The sequence below is a fragment of the Emys orbicularis genome, chromosome 5 (genome assembly GCF_028017835.1).
Source record: "Emys orbicularis isolate rEmyOrb1 chromosome 5, rEmyOrb1.hap1, whole genome shotgun sequence".
Classification (NCBI taxonomy): domain Eukaryota; kingdom Metazoa; phylum Chordata; order Testudines; family Emydidae; genus Emys; species Emys orbicularis.
In genome coordinates, this window is record NC_088687.1 from 55,443,960 (window position 1) to 55,458,373 (window position 14,414).

At 42.3% G+C, this 14,414-nt stretch overlaps 1 protein-coding gene across 8 annotated transcripts in view; it reads right to left on the reverse strand.

The window, feature by feature from the left end:
* Positions 1-262: 262 nt before the first annotated feature.
* Positions 263-14,414, reverse strand: part of INPP4B (inositol polyphosphate-4-phosphatase type II B) — a 305,271-nt gene continuing 291,119 nt past the window's right edge. For 5 of the 8 annotated variants that reach the window (XM_065404687.1, XM_065404692.1, XM_065404693.1 and 2 more), the window contains one exon: positions 263-395. In XM_065404687.1, coding sequence (XP_065260759.1) covers positions 263-395 — 133 coding nt within the window. Of the gene's footprint in view, positions 420-1,660; positions 1,836-14,414 lie in introns of those variants that run through there. The other 3 variants (XM_065404689.1, XM_065404690.1, XM_065404686.1) reach the window with 3 other exon arrangements.

Below are 14,414 nucleotides of genomic sequence, written 5' to 3' on the forward strand. Positions count from 1 at the left end.
TTTACGGAATCTGGTTAAATTACAGCCTAGCATTGAGGGCTGTATATACTTGGTTTTGAGAACACTCAAGCATTAATCAGACAATAATTGAGGTTTTCTTTCATAGTAACGGACTACAGTTACTTTAATTTAAAATAGATCCACTGATAGCTGACCAAGATAACTCCTAGTTTTGTTACACACTCCCAATTCATGACACACAAACAGCAATTTTTATATTATCTAATTAGCACAGATGTGTGTTTCTTATTACATTATAAACTTAGGTATCAGTTTTTCCATATGTCCCCTCTGGTGGTCTGTAGTACTTTGGGAAAGCCATCAGCTGTATCATGTTGAATGCATACTTTCTGCATTTGATATTCTTCAGTACATTCTCTATGCGGCATCCTTCTCTGGTGAAAGGGGAAAAAGTACAACTTCATGAAACACAGAATAAATAAATATGTTTTATTTCTTCATTGCAGAGTTTCAGCAACAGTTGAAGTAAAAATAACAAAAGATTCAACTCTACATTTTTTTTCCACAAGTGATGATACATCTTACAAAATTAAATCCAAGGCCAGCCCCAATACAGTTATTGCCCTCAGAAATAGATGATGAGAATTTTATATTTCCCCTTAAGGTTTAATTAAAGTTTAGTAAATTTTTTTAAATAATTTATTTAATTTTACATTTTCACGCTAACTTTAGAAATATACTTGCCTTTTAAATCCTTCACAATATTCCTATACTTTTTACTGTACATGTTAAAGTCTACATGTAGCCCTAAATATGCAGGTTCTAGGAGTAAGGCATTTTATTAAGTCTGGCCCTATAGATTTGTAAAGGAAATTTTCATATCTAGTTTATTTCAGTATGTTTAGCTTTGCAATGAAAAAAAGATAAAATGCCTTTCCAAACAGCCTAACCCAACTCTCTTCTTTACAAAGGAAGGATGCTTGTTCACATACAGTACAAAAGTCACAAGTGCCAAAGTGGTGCATCAAGACACAAACAAGACTTAGTTAAAAAGAATATAAAGGTGTCTTGAAAGCAAAAGCAGCAAACGCAACCAAAGCAACAGTTACAAACAGGTTAATTTAATTACAAAACAGAACTCATTCTACCGCCATATAGTTACTTGACAGAAAAGGTTAGTTGAAGCAATGTAGTAACATAACCTATTTGTTAAACAAAACAGAAAATTCCATCAGCGAATAAACAACAATGAAAGTAGCACAATGAAAATTAATCCGACAAACTGTCCCATCCATTATTCTTGGCTCAGGGTTAGTTTGTATTGTGCAAAATCACTTTTGACCTTTTTAATTGATAGACTGAATAGGAGTTTGGAAACCGGGGGGTGGGGTTCAAGCTTTCAGGATCCTGTAATTTGTCCGATATAGAGACACTAATATATATATATATATGATCTTTCTTTGAGCTAGTTAAAGTGGGAAAACTTTGTCATGAACAAAAAGAGGAAATTAACTCACTTAATGCATAGTATACTCTTTAGATTTCAGAAAAAATAAATGAAAGCACTATACAGTTTAGACATTTGTATCCTATAGACAAATCCTGTGGGTCTGAAAATGTAGAAATATTACAGCATAATTCCTTTATTTTTAAGTTAGTTTGTTGCTGTTTGTAGAAAAGAAAGGAACACAAGTGAAGTTTATTGATATTTGGCTAATAGTAAAGCAAGACTTAAGATAAGCCACACAACCAGCAAGTGTGAGCTGACAAGCAGCAAGGCGACAGGATAGAAGTGACGAGAAGTTGGCTTGTTATCAGTTAGACAGCCTGTCTCAGGATCATCCGACTCATTCAGTGCTCCCTGGGTTTGTCTGCTGTTAAACAGGGGAAGTTAGGAACAAATAGAATAGCATTTAAATAGCAAAGAAAGCCAATACTTAGGTATTCTGACAACAAAGAGACACTAAACATGGCCAATTGATTTGGCGGATTTATGCTAAATAATTCCAAACATTTTACTCTGTTCTGCACTCAAATGGGAAGCACAATGAACTAGCTAACTTGCTATCTATTATTTTTTTAAAAGCTTTAAAAGTGTGTAAGTGGCATTCACAGGTTAGAGGCTCTTAATAAAAATGAAATGAGCTGGACTGTGACTAAGACAAACACATGAATTGATATGTAGTGAAATAAATGAATAAATGTACGGCTTAGGAAAGGAAAACAAGAACACTGTGTCACAATGTGACACCAGGCAAAGTGGTGTCTCTCTGGTGCTTACATTTTTTTAGTCCACTCCAGCTTCACTATCTGCTTCTTGTACATGTGATCTTTTTGAAACAATTCAATTATTTTTTATGTTTTTGGCTCTTTAAAAATAATTAGAACAAATTTAACTCAGCAGCACTGTTAACTCAACCTTATAAGCTAAATAAATACTGATATCTTTAATTCAAAGGTCAAGGACATTGTACCTTGTTCAGTCAAATCAACTGTGGGTTAATTTGTACTACAGTGAGGTTCTTCTGAGTCTTTAAAAGTTGTGTAGTCCCTGTATTAGAGCAGTAAGGATACCTGCAAATGACTTTTAAACTTTTCAGTTGTAAAGTTGGTAGCTATTCAAGATATCGTCTATGTAAGTGGAATATGTAATACGGACACTTTAGCTAAACCCTTCAACCCCATTAAAGTTATATTTGCATGTGCTCAAGACTCCTGGTAAGGGCTTTCCCTTGGACAAGCATAACTGATACAGTTATAAATGGAATTAGCTCTTTTGCTATCACCAGAGATTACAATTATCCTGACAGCAGTTTCAAGGGAAATGGCTGGATGGTCAAGAACAGCTAGATGTGTCAGATTGCACTGGAGCATTTTTCTGCCACACCTGCCACTGGTACGTCATTTATCATGAAAGAAGATACTGAAAAGAAAATACAAGACCATTATGGCACTACCCTGAGTGGGGTGAAAAGACTGCAGCTGTTGCACCATCCCTTAGAAAAGTGCAGCATGCACTCCCGTTTGCAGCTGGCTTGTGCAGATGGATAGCAAAGCCAAGTCCCTGTTTCCTTATTGCCTTATTAGAGACAAGGTGGGTAAGGTAATATCTTAGGCCTGGTCTACACTAACCCCCAAATTCGAACTAAGGTACGCAACTTCAGCTACGTGAATAACGTAGCTGAAGTCAACATACCTTAGTTCGAACTTACCGCGGTTCAGACGCGGTCCACACGCGGCAGGCAGGCTCCCCGTCGACTCCGCGGTACTCCTCTCGCCGAGCTGGAGTACCGCAGTCGACGGCGAGCGCTTCCGGGATCGATTTATCGCGTCCAGACCAGACGCGATAAATCGAACCCAGAACTTCGATTCCCAGCCGCCGAACTAGCGGCTGGGTGTAGACCTGGCCTTAGTTGGTCCAATACAAGTTATTACTTCACCCACCTCGTCTCTCTTATACCCTGGGACTGACACCACTACAACTACAGTGCATCAAACAATTATTAGACTAATACTCACAGAGGTGTTAGGCCCAGCACTAAAGGGAGGCAAAGATTGAAATTATGGCTGGGTACCACAAAGGGGCTAGCCAAATTTGTCACAAAATAATTATGCTTGAAAAATCCAAAGAAATAATTAAATGCTCCATTTTCCCTTCCCTTTGGGCATTCAACTCTATACTTTACAGCAATGGGTAAAAGGGAATCCCAAAACTATTCTAAACAGTAAAAGGTAAAGGCCCAAACTCCCATTGACTTTAATGAGAGCAAGACAGGGCCCTTAATGCTATTACTCATTTCAGTATGAAATGCCCTAAATTACCTCCTTTCCTTGGTCTAGTGCTTTCAAGTGCCTATGAATGGCACTTAATGAAAGAGAAAACATCTGAGTCTAAATTTATACAGAAACTATTAAGAAATTAAGCTGACACAGTAAGTTATGCTGATTTAGCCTGTGGTGTGACTCAGGCTAGGTCTACACTACCCGCCTGAATCGGCGGGTAGAAATCGATCTCTCGGGGATCGAATTATCGCGTCTCGTCGGGACGCGACAATTGATCCCCGAATCGACGCTCTTACTCCACCAGCGGAGGTGGGAGTAAGCGCCGTTGACTGGGAGCCGCGGAGGTCGATTTTGCCGCCGTTCTCACAGGACGTCCTCACAGTAAGTCGGCTCCGATACGTCGAATTCAGCTACGCTATTCGCGTAGCTGAATTTGAGTATCTTAAATCGACCCCCCCCCCCCAGTAGTGAAGACCTGCCCATAGATTTATATAGAGAATTCTACATTCTGCATCTGTTCAACCTGATGTCAATCTCTCTTTCTGTTTTGAGGATGGTAACTTCAATATATCTCTATTGTGCAGGACACAATGCATTTTGCTTTGCTTTAACATACTCTACATTCTTTTGGAGCATGTTGCCTTTTCATTTCTCTTCCCTTCGCATAATCTCCATAGGAACCCCACACATCTTCCTTGGCTCCCTCCTCTCTATCTCTGGGTGACTTCATCTGCTGGTGACCTGATGGTTTCAATTACCATCTTCATGCCAGTGAATCACAGACCTACATTCCTACTTCTGACCAATCTCTCTCCATCCAAACTTACATCTGAGCTAGTCTCTCCTGGATATCTCACCACCATCTTCATAATTGGCTCTACTTTTCAATCTCAGCAGAAAGGCTGAAGACAGAGACTAGAGTATGTTTTTCCTTGGAAATGGTCCAACCAGAACAGAGCTGAAGTACACCAGTGGGTCAGTTTGCACTGCCTACACTTTAGTTTTTCTATGGCAGAAGAACTTCATTCTCAAGAACGGACAAACACCTCCTACAGTAAAAGTACCACATTCTTTTAATTTATTTTAGGTGAGTGTGGGTGAAGTGATTTGCATGTTATAATTCCAGGAATGTGACCTCTTTATTTATTTAGTATGTTCTACTCTGTTTTTTGCTCTGTGCCTCAGTGGCTGTGTTCTGTTCTTTTATTGATGTCTGTATAGCTCCCATTAGCATTAATAGGATTTATGTGCATGAATCAACAGGAATATATATATAAAAGCCATTTGTTCTGTTGTTTAAAAGATACAATGCCCCACTGTACATTTATTCTTTGATATACTGAAAAGCACAATCAATGGTTAATCTCTTCATATCAGGAGTCACTTCAGCCCACAGTATCCTTTAATATATGGAGATATACTTATCTCATAGAACTGGAAGGGACCTTGAAAGGTCATCAAGTCCAGCCCCCTACCTTCACTAGCAGAACCAAGTACTGATTTTACCCTAGACCCCTATGTGGCCCCCCTCAAGGACTGAACTCACAATCCTGGGTTTAGCAGGCCAAGGCTCAAACCACTGAACTATCCCTCCCCCCACTATGAATTGCTGATGCTCTGGAACTTCTACTCCAAGGAATTAGTGGTATCTCATAAATCTGCTCAATACCTGACACTAGGAGATACACTTTCAAAGCTGAGGGCAGGAGGATAGTGCCCAAATACACTGTCAGATAAGTTGGCACCATATCAAGAGTATCAAAACATACCTTTAACTTCAAAAACTTTATCACAGGCAGCTATTTTCTCAGACAGATGCTACGGAGGCTATGTCAACCCTACAGCCAGGGCCGACGAGGGCGGGGGGGGGAAGCCGGTACAAATTACCGGGGCCTGGCGGTCCCCCCCTCTCATCGGCCCTGTTTAGCCGGTCCGCCCTTGCTGGGGGGCCCGAAAAATTTTTTTCACCGGGGCCCGAACCCGCTCTCGGCGGCCCTGCCTACAGCTTATGTTGGCATAACTTATGTCGCTCAGAGCTGTGAATAAACCGCCTCCCCGTGTGACATAAGTGCCAGTGTGGACAGTGCTATGTCAGTGGGAGAGCCTATCCCACCAACACAGCTATCGCTTCTCGTGGGAGCTGGAGTAGTTAAGCTGATGGGAGAACTCTCTCCTGTTGGCTTAGAGCGGCTACATAGAGAGCTTATAGCGGTGGTACTGCCACTGTAAACTCTCTAGGCCATGTCTATATGTACAGTGCTGCAGTGGTGCAGCTGTGCCGCTGCAGTGCGTCTGGTGAAGATGCTCTATGCCAACAGGAGAGAGGTCTCCCATCGGCATAAAAGTAAAGAACCTCCATGAATGGCAGAAACTATGTCAGCGGGAGAAGCTCTCCTGCCAACATAGCGCTGTGCACATGAGCACTTATGCAAATGTAACTTATGTCGCTCAGGGAGCGGTGGGATATTCACACTCCTGAGCAACATAAGTTTTGTGGACATAGACTGTAGTGTAGACAGAGCCCTAGTGTCCTAAGGCTGTTTTAATGAAGTTGCCAATTGCAGAACTAACGCCTTGCAATGCAGATTTCAGTCTCCTCTGCTAAAGCAAATGTAACTGGCTGAGTGAAGCAAAGCCTTACACTTAACTCGATGGTATTTTAATTCCTCTGTCTGAAATGTAATAACTTTGGAATACTGCATCCACTCCCATTGTAGCTTGTTGGCTCATTGAAACCTTGTGGGGTTTACACCTGGATAACACAGCACCTCGGTATTCTGAGGTATAAGTACACATGCACTAGTGGCCACGGAATGCCAGATTAGATATTCTGTATTTATCCCACTCACCCCTTTTCAAAGCCAGAAGTCCTGGATTCCGCTCAGCTCCTGGTGCTATGGCTCCCTGAAATGACGTCAGTGATGTAGGAGAAGGGTCAAGTTCTTCCCAAGGTGACTGGACATGAGTCAGGCAGATAAGAAAAACTAAAGACCTTATCCAAAGCCCACTGACATCAAAAGAAAAACTCCCATTGACTTCAGAGCAAGGCATTCTTTTATGCCAACTCTCCTCACCTATTACTGAGCAGCATCAGTTTTCCAAGCTATGGATCTTTTAAGATTCTATTTTGTCTTTTGTTTGTTTTGTTTTTTGCTTACTTAGAAGGCTGAGCTTTCCTTGAAAAAATGAGCATGCTACATAGCCAGCATAGGTGCCCTTCTTGAGCTTGAATGGCATTAAAAACAAACAATACTTTCTGATTTGGGCTCTGAATTATATATAGATTCTAAATTGTTCAGGAATTCAGTTGAAATGTTAAACCCTGTGGAAAAGGCAGGAGCTTGATTCACAGGTATAGTGGAAAGGGATGGCGGGTGCTGAATGCTGCTGTCCAGCCCAGTGTAAATTAGAGCTGCAGAGGACAGATTTTACTTACAGTCTGCTCAGAAGTTCCCATCAGCAGAGACTCAGGTGTAGCGCAGCCTCATTCTGCCATGCCCCCACACCTCCCCAAATAAGCTCCTTTCCCCTTCCCTCTCCACCCCCTACTTTCTCCTTCACTGGATGGCACAGTTGCCTTCCCCCAGGCTTGTACCAGAAGAGATTGTCATTATATGGGAAGAATTCTTTAATGTAAATCTCTGAGCTGCTTTAATTTCATAGCAGAAAGTAACTGGGTAGACAGGAGAAACCAGCTCTAGATAAATAAAGATGCAATTTAAAACACTGCAAAGTTATTAAGTCTGTAAATGTATCTTAGTTTATAGTTACCAATCTGCTATTGCATCACCAACTCCAAAGGAGAAGTGTATTACTCTCTACAATTGTCTTTGACAAACATATTGAAACTTAGAAAAGTTCCTTTGAGACGGAGTTGTGAACTTCAATGTACATTGACTGAAACACAATTCTTGAATGTATCTCTTGAATTTCACTGCCAGAAATTGAAATGATCAAACTGTCCCATTTTGGCCTTAGCTTACATGAGGGAATTTCCCCCTAACCCTTGATTCTCAGTATGTCATCAGCACAACAACCCATGCTGTCTCAGAGCACTTCTGAATACGTGCCAAAGAGCAGAGAAGAGGGTTTCAAAAAGCACAAATAAGATTTATTTCATAGCTGAGTTGAGATGCAATGTTGTTTTTTAAGATGAAGAGGATGATGCTCATTAATCAGAGACACCTGGGGCTGTGAATACCTCTTCAACCCTATAATTCTCTTTCTATATGATTTTATTTCAGGTTGTTTTACTTGAGACTTACCACACTGAGGATCCATCAAGCCATCCAAGGGTGCTCTAAGTCTAAAATCTATGCCTTATTCCCAATCTGAATTTCCAGCTTCATCTTCCAGCCATTGGATCACCTTTCTCTGCTAGCCTGAAGAGCCGATTATTTAATATTTGTTCCCAAGGTAAGTACTTACAGACTGTAATCAAGTCACCCCTTAATCTTCTCTTTGTTAAGATAAATAGATTGAACTCCTTGAATCAATCACTATTAGGCACGCTTTCTAATCCTTTAATCATTCTCGTGGCTCTTCTCTGAACCCTCTCCAATTTATCAACATCTTTCCTGAAGTGTGGACACCAGAACTGGACACAGTATTCCTGCAGTGGGTCACATCAGTGACAAATACAAAGGTAAAATAACCTCTCTACTCCTACTTGAAATTCCCTTGGTAACAATCAGGATCCAGACACCCCAAGGGGCGAACAGGGATTGAACCCCAAAGAATAAACAGTCAATCAACTGTATACAACATTATTGTGCTATAAAATACGTCAAGTAAGGTCTATTGTGAAAGCTTGTAATGTTCTAAACTTGATAATCATTATGAGCTATGTATGCAGGCTATGGTTATGAATGTATGTATTTGTGTATATAGAGAACTGGGCTCAGAAACTTTGTCTCCACTCACATCAGGACAGGGAGCAATCAGACAGGGAGGAGTGCTTCCCAAGCCAGGTGTTTATATGCAACCAACTCCAAGTAATGACCCATTGTCTAGCCAGGAAAAGACAAGGATGGGCCATTAGAGTTAAAGGAAAGACATGGAGACATTCCAACTGTGGAATCAAGAGGGGGTTCCACACACTGAATAAACATGAATCTCCAAGGATGGGGGTGTGGGGGGAGGAGAAAAAAGCCTTTTAAAAGCAGGATTTTGTCTGAAGTTTTTCATCCAGAAACTTAGAGGCAGCCTCTAAGCAGGAAGATGTCAGTGAAATGACGGATCACCACTATAATTAGGGGAGAAACTGTTCAAAGGCAATAGTTATCTTGTATTAGAAAAGGGATTTTATCCAATATGGAAATGTAAAGCCTGAAGTTGCATCTTTATGTTTATTTGCTGTGTAACTTGTATATGTTTGCCCTCCCTTAATCTGTGGTTTTTCTATTAAATAAAGCCAAGGAGATCTCTGTTGTGCAAACTGTGTGGAGCATGGGGGCCAAAGAAAGCTGGTATCTGGGGGACTGGTTTTACATTTTCGGGGGTGATGAACCAGAGGGGAAAAGTCAGAGTGTCTGACAGTTAAAAACTCTGGCAGGGCGGATTTGGGGAGACTCGGGACAGGAAGGGCTGTTGGTGTCCCCTTGCAAGGAGTAACGAGGCTGGGGGAAGCCAGGGTGCTTGTGGGCAGGCTACTGAGCAGCACGAGCTTACGGGGCACACACTCCTTACTGGTCTGGGTAATCCTCAAAATATCACACCCCTGCTTATGCATCCATGGATCACATTAGCCCTTTTGGCCATAGTGCATACTAGGAACTCCTGTTCAGCTGATTATCCACCATGACTCGCAAGTCTTTTTTAGAGGACTGCTTCCCAGGATAGAGCCCCACATCGTGGAACTGTGGCCTATATTCTTTGGTTGAATGTATACATCTAGGAACAGACTAAAATGCATATTGTTGCTTGTGCCCAGTTTACCAAGCAATCCAGATCGCTCTGTATCTGTAACCTGTTCTCTTCATTATTTACCACTCCCTCAATGTTTGTGTCAACTGCACACTTTATCGGCAATGATTTTATGTTTTTTTTCTAGATCACTGATAAAAACGTTAAGTAGAGTAGAACCAAGAACTGATCCCTGAAGGACACCACAAGAAACACACCCACTCAATGATTCCTCGTTAACAATTGCCTTTTGAAACCTATCAGCCAGCCAATTTTTAATCTGCTTAATGTATGCCATGTTACTTCTATATCCTTCTAAGTTTTTAAGCAAAATGTCATGCACCTTTCAGAAGCCTAAGTATGTTACATCCACACTCTTACCTTTATCAATCAAACTTGTAATCTCAAGAAAAAAGATATCAAGTTAGTTTCACAATCTATTTTCTACAAACCATGGTCTTTGGCATTAATTATATTACCTCCCTTTAATTCTTTATTTATCGAATCCTGTATCAGTCACTCCACTATTTTGCCCTAGAATAATGTCAGACTGACAGGCTTATGATTACCTAGGTCATCTGTTTTACCCTTTTTAAATATAGACATAACATTAGCTTTCTTCTGGAACTTCCCTGGTGTTCCAAAATTTATAGAGAATCAACAAGACGGTCCAGTGAACTCCTCGGCCAGCTCTTTCAAAACTCTTAGATGTACGTTATCTGGACCTACTGATTTAAAAATGTCTTACTTTACTAGCTGCTGATTAACATCCCCCTGAGACATTAGTGGAATGGAAAGAGCGTTATCATCACTATATGATACGACTACATAATCTTTTCCCCCCCCAATACAAAACAGAAATATTTATTGAACACTTCTGTCTTTTCTGAATTATTTGCCATATTTGTTAGTAACAGGCTGCACACAGCTTTTGGCACTATATGGATTTATACAAGATCAAAATAATTAACCATAATGCAGACTGTCAAGTCTGTTGCTGAATCAATGGAACAGAATGGTAGAACCTGGAATGGCAGACTGTCCAAATGAAGTATCCAAAGGAATAATGGGATAACCAGTGTTTAATGATAAAGTTGATACATTAAGGAACATGTAAAAGCTGTATACATTTTAACCAAAACTGAAGGTTTTTTCTGTATTTCTAATAGAAGATGTGATAGAACAACAACCTGGGTAAATTTCTGCATCAAAGACCTTATGAATCATAGAATCATAGGACTGGAAGGGACCTCGAGAGTCATCTAGTCCAGTCCGCTGCACTCATGGCAGGACTAAGTATTATCTAGACCATGGGTGGGCAAACTTTTTGGCCCGAGGGCCACATCTGGGTGGGGAAATTGCCTCCCTTGCAGGGCCATGGATGTAGGGCTGGGGCGCGGGAGGGAGTGTGGGGTGTAGGAGGGGGTGCAGTGTGCAGGAAGTCGGCTCAGGGTAAGGGGCTAGGGTGCAGCGTGTACAAGCGGGCTCAGGGCAGGGGTTGGGGTGCAGGAGGGGTGCCGCAGGGGGCTCAAGGCAGGGGGTTGGGGTGCGGGAGGGAGTGCAGGCTGTAGGAGGGGTGCAGGATGCGGCGTAGGATGCGGCAGGTGGCTCAAAGCAGGGGGTTGGGGTGTGGGAGGGCTGTAGTTTGCCCACCCCTGATCTAGACCATCCCTATGAATGATTCATGTTTAGATGTGTCACCGGAAATACCAATAAATACAAAACTTTCCTTAATCTCTTAGCCAGTATCAAATGCAGAAAAAGCCATTGTAAGCTAATATGAACCACCCTGCTGCCTATATGATCTACTGATTTACAAAGACCATCTAGACCGGGGGTGGACAATAATTTTTGCAGGTGGGCTACTCCACGAATTTTGGTAAGTGGTCACGGGCCGCACATTTCTACTATATTAATGGAAGGGGTGCAGGAGGGAGTTCCGGGCTGTTGCAGAGTGTTGGAGTGCAGGAGGGGGTGTGGGGTCTGGGAGGGAGTTTGGGTGCAGGAGGGAGTTCTGACCTGGGCAGGGGGTTGGGGTGTGAGTGCAGGCTCTGGCCGGGAGGCGCTTACCACAGGTGGCTCCAAGCCGGCGGCACAGCAGGGCTCAGGCAGGCTGCCTGCCTGCATGCTGTGGCCCCATGCCGCTCCTGGAAGCGGCTGCGGCCGGCTGCTGCTGGCACATCTCTGCACACCCCTTGGGGGGAAGGGGCAGCAGGTCTCCGTGCGCTGCCTGCGCCCGCAAGCACCACCCCCGCAGCTCCCGTTGGTCGGTTTCCAGCCAATGGAAGCTGTGAGGACCGTGCTGGGGGTGGGGGCAGTACACGGAGCCGCCTCCTCCCCACCAGGGGCGTGCAGAGACATGCCAGCAGCAGCTGGCCACTCCCTGAAGCAGCATGGGACCACAGCAGGCAGGCAGCATGCCTGAGCGCCCCGTTGCGCCGCGGGACTTTTAGCAGCCCGGACGCAGCGATCGCGAGGGGGCAGAGGAGGCCAGACAGAAATGTTAGTCATGGCGAGCCGGACAGAAAAGTTAGACCGTATTGAAATGTTAGACCTGTGGGCCGTATTTTGCCCACCCCTGATCTAGACCCAAGCCATGAACATTTGGTGGGGCTGGAATGGAGGATTTTCTAAGGGAGTTAGTGAGTTTAATCAGGGATTCGGAGACAGTTTCCATTCCAGATTGGCAGTGTACAGTCTAATCCATGTGCACATCCAAGAGTGCAGCACCAGGCACTATTTCCTGTTCTCTCTCCTGCCTTATCTACCCTCCAGTTTTTCCTGTTCCAGCCTCCTCTGTTTCCCAGCTCCCTTCTTGTTTTCTCTTCTTCTTTACTCTTCTCTTTTTCTGTCATAAACCTATCTTCTTTCTAACTGACACTGCCTATTGCTCTCCACCCCCCTTTCCCTCTTCCTTCTTCAGGTAAAGTGCTGGTTGTCCACTCAGTTGACTGAACTGAAATGTCAAGATGTGATGCTCATAGCAAGATATTCAAATCTTGGAAATTTCAGAAAAGGCCTGATCAAACAACATTCATGCACCATAAATACCCATCAATGCAATGGGGGTTTGGAATGTGGGATCAGGCCCAAAGAAGACACTAGTTTTTGAAGTGCTGTTTGATCACAGTGAAAGAGTGGCAGTTCTGTTGAAGTGGCAGGGTTGTAGACTTAAAATGCATTTAAATATGAACAAACCCTAGCCTTCACACTGTCATTAAAACCCAGTACTGCTGTTGTGATGGGACAAGCCAAGAATGGGAACATTGATAGATGAAGTACACCATTCTGGCAGTATTTAATAACTGGAGAGGAACAACTGAAATGGGTTCCATTTACACAATCAGATAAAGCAAAACTGTATTGTTTTCTGTGATTACACTGATAAGCTTGGGCTCCTTGGAAAGAATGCCACTGTCTAACAAAATGCAATTTACTGCAATGGTTTATGTATAGCTCTCTGAAATTACATAAATGTTTTAATTAAATAACAATGGTGCTGACGGCAGCAGTCCAACTTTCCCACCAAGATTTGTCAATACACCTTGGCTGGGAATTTCAAAGGAGACTAAAAGGAGTTAGGTATCCAACTTCCATTGGCAATCAGTAAAATTGGATGCTTAACTCCCATTTATGCCTTTGAAAAATCTCCTCCTTCAGTCCTGTTCTTCAACACCCTGCTACTGTCACCTTGCTAGTCTCCTACATCATGCACTATGACTGTATTCTGTGGTGTTTTCAGATCCCCACTGGGGATTAGGAGGAAACCAGTAAACTCATTCCTGCTTGAAACCTGGGGAAAATTTGCACCCAAATATTCAAAAACTAAGGTGACCTATGCTGTTTATATATTTGCTACGGTGTGATGACTAGAGCTTGGTGGGAAGTTATTTTCCCACTCAACAAATATTTTCACTATTTCAAAAATGTTCCATTGTGCATTGGAATGAGCCTGAAACCTTTTGAAAAAAAGCAGAGACCCATGCCAGAATAGGTGGGGCACTCACCGGGGATGTGGGAAACCCAGGTTTAAAGTCCATGCTTTGGCTGATTCAAACCACCCCAGGTGAGTGCTTTGACCACCAGGCTATTCTGGCAGAGTCTCCTCTCACCAGAAATTTCATCAAGAAACCTTTCTTGATTTAATTTTCCTTGAAACTGACATGTTCCCACAAAAAGTTTGGTTTTCACAAATTGGCATTTTCTGATGAAAAAACATTGCCTTACCAACTCTAGTGAAAAAATAGCACCAAACCACTATTTATTCTCCCTACCTAATAGTTGAAACAATTTAAATTATAGCTTGGTAAAGACAAAAATAAATTATTCCTGAGCTAAGGATCTCTTAGCATTTTTTAACAAAAGAAATTCCAACATACAATGAACTACTGTAAGAGCAGCTAGAAGAGCAACTTAAATATTTACACGGAAGACATACACAATACAGATCTAGAAAATTACCAAAACAGAAAACTTCATGGGTGAAATCCCATCCCTGCTGAAGTCAATGTGCATTTTTTCATTGACTTCAACAGGTTATGCATTTCATTCCTGGTGTCTGATGTAGAATGTCTTCTAGATTTTTAACTACATATACTAATTATAAATATTAAATAATGCAAGGAAAATGGCAACTTTTTAAGATTTACTCTTTGCTATTCTCCTGGCCCCACTGAAGTCAACAAGAATTTTACCACTGACTTCAACAGAGTCAGGATTTCACCCTAGCTCCTCTGTAATAGCACCGTGGAAAGGCCTTAACCAGG